The sequence below is a fragment of the Anoplophora glabripennis genome, unplaced genomic scaffold, assembly GCF_000390285.2.
Source record: "Anoplophora glabripennis isolate ALB-LARVAE unplaced genomic scaffold, Agla_2.0 scaffold295, whole genome shotgun sequence".
In the NCBI taxonomy this organism is placed as follows: domain Eukaryota; kingdom Metazoa; phylum Arthropoda; class Insecta; order Coleoptera; family Cerambycidae; genus Anoplophora; species Anoplophora glabripennis.
In genome coordinates, this window is record NW_019416400.1 from 20,124 (window position 1) to 28,111 (window position 7,988).

At 32.2% G+C, this 7,988-nt stretch overlaps 1 protein-coding gene across 1 annotated transcript; it reads left to right on the forward strand.

The window, feature by feature from the left end:
* The first annotated feature begins 215 nt into the window (after positions 1–215).
* On the forward strand, positions 216–3,819 carry LOC108907726 (histidine-rich glycoprotein-like). Its single transcript, XM_018711525.1, has 3 exons — positions 216–326; positions 2,086–2,140; positions 3,188–3,819. The coding sequence occupies exons 1-3, from the start codon at positions 216–218 to the stop codon at positions 3,817–3,819; spliced, it is 798 nt and encodes a 265-aa protein (XP_018567041.1).
* The last annotated feature ends 4,169 nt before the right edge of the window (positions 3,820–7,988 follow it).

Here is a 7,988-nt window from a genome sequence, read left to right on the forward strand (position 1 = left end):
TTTTTTCACTTTAGTTTCGTTATTGTTGAGTAGTATAGTTCACAACTCTATACAGAGTGTCCCCGAAAATGATGTACATTAATACATACTTCACTTTAAGAAAATAAAGTGCTGCAAAAATAGTTAAAAAAAATGACAAGCAACGTAATTTGAAACTGCACTTACAATAACTTATTTTTCAGTTGTTCCAAAACAACACGTAGCAGCATCGCACTATGGATACGCCCCTGGATATGGACCTGGGCATGAATCTGGGCATGGACTTGGACATGGTCATGGACATGGACAGGGTCATGGACATGGACAGGGTCATGGACATGGAGGAGGTATGAATATTTTTTTTTTTTTGGTTTAAGATAAATCTATTAGTTACTAATCGGCATATACAGGCTGTTACAAACTCGCTTCTCACTACAGGGATCTCGAAAACGGTAAGAGATACGAACTAGCTTAAATGGAGGCAAAGTTGCATAATCAGGGGACCAACATTGTGCCTCTAAAAAATCAAGGCTAACATGATTAGTCCAAATATTTGAAAAATATCGAAATTTTGGAAATCCGTTTTCATTTCAGCCTTGTTTGAGGTGAAATTGAAAAAAGAAGAACACTTTTTCAAGGCCACTTTTTACCCACTATCGAATGGGATAATTAATTTGATATGTAACGTTTCGTCTTTCTAGGACCATCAATAACTTCATTTTGTACACAATAAAACATTATTAGAATTTTAATCCCGTGCCCATAGTTATTTCTAGGCTTCTTGAGTGCTCAAAATTCAAACAAATTCCTATCAATTTATTTATTTATTTTTTTTAGGTTATTCATACAAATACATCTGAATAAATTCCGATAATATTACGCTGCTCTTTATTTTCAACCTTTGCCAAAACGAAAATGTTTTTGAACATTTTCTGAAATTTTTTAAAGAATAATATTCAGTTGGCTTTTTGGTTGCCCATATGCACTTTTAAGAATTAATTTGTCATAATAAAATTAAAATTGTTTTAATTTTGACGCAACAACTTATCGAGTATGTATGTATGAGTGATGGCAATAGTTAATAATAATAAATGTTTTATTGTAACGAGTGGTGGTAATAGTTTAAATAACTAGATGAATTTCACAGGGTCTAACGATACTTACGTGTATGATAATTCAATAAACGTACAAATTTAAATAAAAAAATTAGATAAATTTGGAACAAATACACTGAAGATGAATTTTTGGAGACAAAACATCTGAATCTAGTTCGGGCTGAGGCGGTACAGTATTGAGGGTCATGAAGGCTTGAAAAAAATATAATAAAATTTATAGGGTCGTTTTTAAAAAAATGATGTTATTGATGGTCCTTGAAAGACGAAACGTTACATATAAAAATTGATCGTGCCATTCGATAGAGGGCAAAAAGTGGCCCTGAGACAGAGTTCTTATTTATTCCATATCAACTCAAACAAGGCTGACATAAAACAAACACGGATTCCCAAAATTTCGTTTTTTTTTTCAAATATTTCGAAAACTAATCATGTTAACCTTGATTTTTTGGAGGCTTAATGTTGGTCCCCTGATTACGCAACTTTGCCCCCATTTAATCTAGTTCGTATCTCTTACCGTTTTCGAGATTCCTTGCAGTGAGAAGCGAATTTGTAACTGTGTACTTGCTTTTAATATTATTAATTAATAGATGGATATGCATGTTTACAAATGAATTAGCAAATTAAATACAAATATGTATAATGCATAAATAATAATAATAATAATAATAATAATAATCCCCACCCACAAACTTCATTTTATGTTCATTCTTGTAGAACGAAAAGCAAATATTTGGAATTTGAAATTTGAAAAGTAGAAGAATTCGAATACATTTAATGACAAAAAAATAATAATTGCCTTAAACTGGCATAACCAATACATTTTTGACATTCTTGACTAAACCTAAATTGTATTCAGTTTCCATTTTCCCCTGTAAATTTTTTTCTCACTTAATAAATCTGTTTCCTTTGAAAAATTAATACTTATTTACTGTGACGCCTGCGTATTGAGTTTTCTAAATCCATTTCATAACTTGAAGAGGTTTTTCCATAGAGCTTTTATACAAAAGGTTTACTGGACCAAAAGTCTAAATCCACAGGTTTTCCAGGTACAGTTCTGTACATTAAAAAATATCATTCCACCTCAAATATCTCTGATGGCATTTGACATAAAAACAATGTTTCACATCCATTGGTTTATATAAAACCAATTCTTGAATTTTTGTTTTTAATTAGTTACTTTGTTAGCTCAAGCTCAAATTCATTGTTGCCAAAATGGTACCACAAATTCAAAAACTGATGGATCATCAAAGAGTAAGATCTGTTTTCTTGCGCCTTCTGTCTTTTGTCTTTAGGATACAGAACGTCAAAGAAAATTTGTTGAAATTAAATTTTTAATATACCTTTTCCAAAACAAACATTCTTTGCTCTTAGTAAAACTTCTGTTGAAACCTCTGAAAACACACCATTTTTTTGGGAAAGACGCGATTGACTGTCCTAAACTTAACCAGCTTCTATTCCTTAATATGCGAAATAGGTTTTGCTTTAAAAATATTTTCCTTGGATAAAAATTAATTGATTTTGATCAAGAGCATTAAAAAAATATATATTATAATTTAACTGATACTAACATAATTTTTTAAAGCTAGTTTATACCATTCCTTTGTGTTGTTAATGGACTATGGGACAGTTAATTACGGTTTTCACAAAAACGATTTTGATTTCAGCGAGTTCATCTACAGCACTTTTTGTGTAAAATAAAAATATTCTTTTCTTTATTGTTTTGGTTATTTTAGTTATTTTTGACAGTTTTAATTTGTTTCTGTCTGTTTCCATAGTTATTTTCTTGTATTTGTATGATTTTTTCGGTTTTAGATATTTTTTTGTCAAAATAAAATTCTTTTTACGCAAAATATATCTAAAATTTGATTTCAAAAAATCGTATTAGTAATTCAAATACAGAAGAGTCTTGGTACATAGGAAAAAATTGTCTTATTTTTTTATTTTCTATCAACATCTGAACTTATGGCACCTTTTTCCATAAAGATATTAATTTTAAACTCCCTAAAATGATCCTCCCGCAATTACGACAAGAATTTAGAACACATCCTGTATACTTGAGAAACATTTCACAGTTTCGAATTATTTTTCACTAGGTGGGGCCCATTTCTCCGCAGAAACCGGCCAAAAGAAGCACGAAGACCACTATTCTAGCCACGGCGGCCAAAGGAAAAAGGGGTACAAATCCAACCACCACCACGACGTAGCGGACCACCAAAACCACGGTAAGGTCCACGATGCAGGCCACGTCGCGGAAAAGGGCGGCCACGAGCACAGTAACCACGACGAAGCCGGCCACTACAAAGATTTCCATGACAGCAAAAAGGGCCACAAAGCGGCTAAATTCGGAGAGAAGAAGGGCCACAAGAGGGGTCACAAAACCAAGGGGTTCCACAACAAATTCCACAAGGACGAGTACCACAAGGAGCATAGATTTTACGACGACTACCACAAGAGTGGTCACCACAGTAAGCATGGCGATTTCCACGGTCACCATGAGAAGAAAGAGGGTGATTACAAGAAAGGAGGTAGTCACAAGTCTGGACACGAAAAGGAAGAATCCGGGAAGAAGGGTCACTCAGATCATGGAAAGGTGGAGGAAGAACACAAAGGTTTCAAAGCAGACGATGGTCACGAACGCCACCACGACAAACACAAGGAGTTTAAGAAGGAGGGAGGTGAACATGGAGGAAAAGAATACGGCTTCAAAGGAAGTCACAAGCACTAAAAAGGTGGCAGGTACCAAAGATTTTGATAGTGTAAGTACAAGCGCGTTGATTGCTATGATATCCCCAAGGTCTTTCTTCATTTCGCATATACTCAATAGTTGTGTTCTGCAAACGATTTTAATCATATTGGACCTAATAATCCTTAAGAAGCTCAAATATTATCTTTCTCTAACTAAGAATAATGCACTGAAAGATAATTTGTATAAAAAAATGATACTTTTTCCACAAAAAAAAAGGGGAGTTTTCAAATAATCACAGCCACACAGAAAAAAAAAGTTGGGTATACTTTTTATGCGACATATATTTTTCGTAGTAATTCGGCCTCCTAAACACGAATCTGGGATCAGAATTGGCCCATCACGTCACAATTTTTTCCTAACCTCAAAAAATAGTGAAAATTGATGAAAATTTCCTGAGAAAATTTGGAAAAAAAAGTTATTTCCACATCAAATAGTACATATTTATGTAAAAGACTCGGCTGAATTCAAATCCACTGTCAGAATTGAGCTAGAACGTGTGTTTTTTTTTTCTAACCTCAAAAAACCGAGCAGGAATCGTTATTTTCAAATTTTAAGCGGATTTTGACCAGATTTTGTATAAAGGGGTTTTTTGGGTCGCTGATTACGAATATGAATTCACATTGTAAAAATTCAAGATGGATGATCCAATATGGCAGGTGTACTTTTTTGAAATCCACCGATTTCAGTAAAATTTGGCATCATAAGGATTGCTGGTTGATCTCACCTTCATTAATCACACATCTGGAGCCAGATTTTCATAAATCAAGGTAAAATTTGTAGGCAGAGTCATAATTTTAGGCCGAGTAGGCGGCATTTTTTCGACAAAGTCACATTTTTAGATTGAAGGCATAAGCAGATGCAGTGATGTGCTGTGTGGCAGTAATGTGTCATTTTCCTTGAACTTTAAAATTATTAAGAAATAAAAGCATCTAAATGCCATAGGAAAACTGCATAGTAGTTAAAAAAATCTGATTGGAAAACCATAAGCCCATGCACGACTAAATAAATGAAAGAATAAAGTAGAAACTTTTTTGTCTTGTCCCATGGAAACAAGCACATCACACTACACATCGTTACATGTGCAGAGTCCTTAAGTCATTTTTTTAAGCGAAGTCACATTTTTAGACGGAGTGGAATCTTTTACCTTGATTTATGAAAATCTGGCTCCAGATAATGAAGGTGAGATCAACCAGCAATCCTTATGATCCCAAATTTTACTGAAATCGGTGGATTTCAAAAAAGTACACCCGCCATCAGCCATCGTGAATTTTTACAATGTGAATTCATATTCGTAATCAGCGACCCAAAAAACACCTTTATACAAAATCTGGTCAAAATCCGCTCAGAATTTGAAAATAGCGATTCCTGCTCGGTTTTTTGAGGTTAGAAAAAAAATACACGTTCTAGTCAATTCTGACAGTGGATTTGGATTCAGCAGAGTCTTTTACATAAAAATGTACTATTTGATGTGGAAATAAATTTTTTTCCAAATTTTCCCAGTAAATTTTCATCAATTTTCACTATTTTTCACAAGTTTTTTGAGGTTAGGAAAAAATTGTGACGTGATGGGCCAATTCTGACCGCAATTTCGTGTTCAGGAGGCCAAATTACTACGAAAAATATATGTCGCATAAAAAGCATACCCAACTTTTTTTTCTGTGTGGCTGTGAATCAACGATTTCCTGTTCCTGTAACTTATATAACAATTTAATTCCTCTTGGTTGAGGAAAGATCTGGTGTGGTACCAAATACTATTTCCGCATTTATTATAAGTGTTTAGAGTAATTTTAGAAAGTAGTCTAAATGCCGATATTCTGTGTTATTCTTGGCAAAGTATACTGAAGAAATCTATTATTCTGTAAATAACTACTTATTGAGAATTTAACCGTAACAATTCATCAATGGTTCATTAGCTCTGTTAAATTTAGCTAACCCAGTGAAAGTTCCTGTTGTTATTTAATTTTTTATACTTGCCATATCGATATGAAACCGTTTGTTATTGTTATTTAATAGGCTTACATATTGTTTTTATTTTAAAAATAAAGCGAGTTTTTAATCTTTTCGTTTCATTTGAAATGCGTATTAAGACATAATAGTTTTCACAACAAATAGAGATTTGTCGATAAAACTTAGCATATAGTAACTATAAAGCAACTGTGGGTATTGTCTACCAAAACACACCTTTCACTACGTATCAGTAGAGTTGACCTTTACATATACTACTGGAAAAAATTTCAAACATTTTTTAGTGATTTTCTAAAGGCTGTATGAAATATGGTCGTGTAGAAAAATATCAAGCAACCTATCCAAAAGAAGAATAATCAAAAAACTGTTTTTTCATATTATTAAAATTTTATTTTAGTTATGGATAATCTAAAAATGCTGTTTTTCCACGTTTTTTTATGTTTTTTTTCAATAACTTTTAAACAATTTATCCGAGTTTAATCTATTAGGCGGCATTTGGTAGGTTTTTTTATTACTCATATTTCGTCTGTTGAACACTTTTCTCTAAAATCAATATTTTTTCCAATATATTGGAACACTGGAACCCAAATTGTTTAAAAATAACAATGTTGCTAATGAAAACCCGTTGTAGGGGTGGAAGTGGATTTAATTTGCATATATCTATTTATTTCCCATGCTTAAAATATTATTATAAAATATTTTATGAAAGTATTCACGTATTGTTGCTTTTTATTATAAAGATGTACCTTATCTTCACAATTTCATCCTATTTTATAGCCCAGTCATTATAGACATGAAAGAGCCTGTTTCGGGAAAAAAATACTATTAGAAGTTTCTCTGCGGAATATTGTTCGGAAACCTGTTATAAATAAAATATCAAAAAATCAACTCGAGGCTAGTTGGGAAACTTTGTTTTAACAGTGGTCAAAGTTATGGAAAAGTGGTTTTTTGACTCACGTAAAAAAGCTATTATTCATAGCGAAAAAAAGTTTATACAAAAAAGGTAGGTATTAAATAAGCCTATAAAATGAAAAAAGTCCGATTAAATTCCGATAATTTGTTTATGCACAAGAGCTCAAAAATGGTCGAAAATTGCCGTTTTTTTCAATTGCTAATAATTAATGCAATTTTCATCGCAGACACTTGTAATTCAGGATTTTTGAGGCTTTTTACACCCTTAATAAGTGGTAAAAATTTCAGCTCGAAAGCTTCATTGGTTTGGCGTTGGCGGAATTTGTTATCTAAGAAGATGCTATTTTCAATTCATTTTTCCCAAGCTCACAGGCGTTGTAGGGTTTTGATCATTAGTTGTTTTTGTACCTAAATAGTTGTATTGACATAGGCATTTACTGAGAATTTAGTTTTTCAAATTTAATTTGTTTAAAATTGACTGAAAAAATGTTAATATTTATTAAATTGTTAAGATAGGTAATTATTATAAAATAAAATAGTAACCTCTTTACTTTAGTTTTCTTCGAATTTAAAAAAAAAATCGTTGTTGTAAGTTGATTAGAAGCTGAGATAATTTTTTTTATTTATTTAATCGCAGTGACCTTAATTATTAATATTAAGAGCCGAAATTTGGAGAGAGTATACATTAAGAGCTATATTTTCATGTCCTACATTAACATTAAGGTGAATTCAACTATTTAATTTCGAAAAAGAAGATAGCGGCGATGCGTTCTATTACTTGGTCTAGCGAACGAGTGGGGAAGGCGAGGCTTAGCATGCGCGCTTAACGATGTAATAAATATTAACATTTTTTCAGTCATTTTTAAACAAATTAAATTTGAAAAATTAAATTATCAGTAAATGCATATGTCAATACAACTATTTAGGTACAAAAACAACTAATGATCGAAACCCTACAACGCCTGTGAGCTTGGGAAAAATGAATTGAAAATAGCATCTTCTTAGATAACAAATTCCGCCAACGCCAAGCTAATGAAGTTTTTGGGCTGAAATTTTTACCACTTATTAAGGGTGCAAAAAGCTTCAAAAATCCTGAATTACAAGTGTCTGCGATGAAAATTGCATTAATTATTAGCAATTGAAAAAAGCGGACAATTTCGACCATTTTTGAGCTCTTGCGCATAAACAAATTATCGGAATTTAATCGGACTTGTCTTATTTTACAGATTTATTTAATACCTACCTTTTTTGTATAAACCTTTTTTTCTCTA

Coding starts and splice junctions, on each gene's coding strand:
- LOC108907726 (XM_018711525.1), top strand. CDS start 216: ATGGATACGCCCCTGGATATGGACCTGGGCATGAATCTGGGCATGGAC. Junction 327..2,085: donor GGGTCATGGACATGGAGGAG/GTATGAATATTT, acceptor GTTTTTCCATAG/AGCTTTTATACAAAAGGTTT. Junction 2,141..3,187: donor TAAATCCACAGGTTTTCCAG/GTACAGTTCTGT, acceptor ATTTTTCACTAG/GTGGGGCCCATTTCTCCGCA.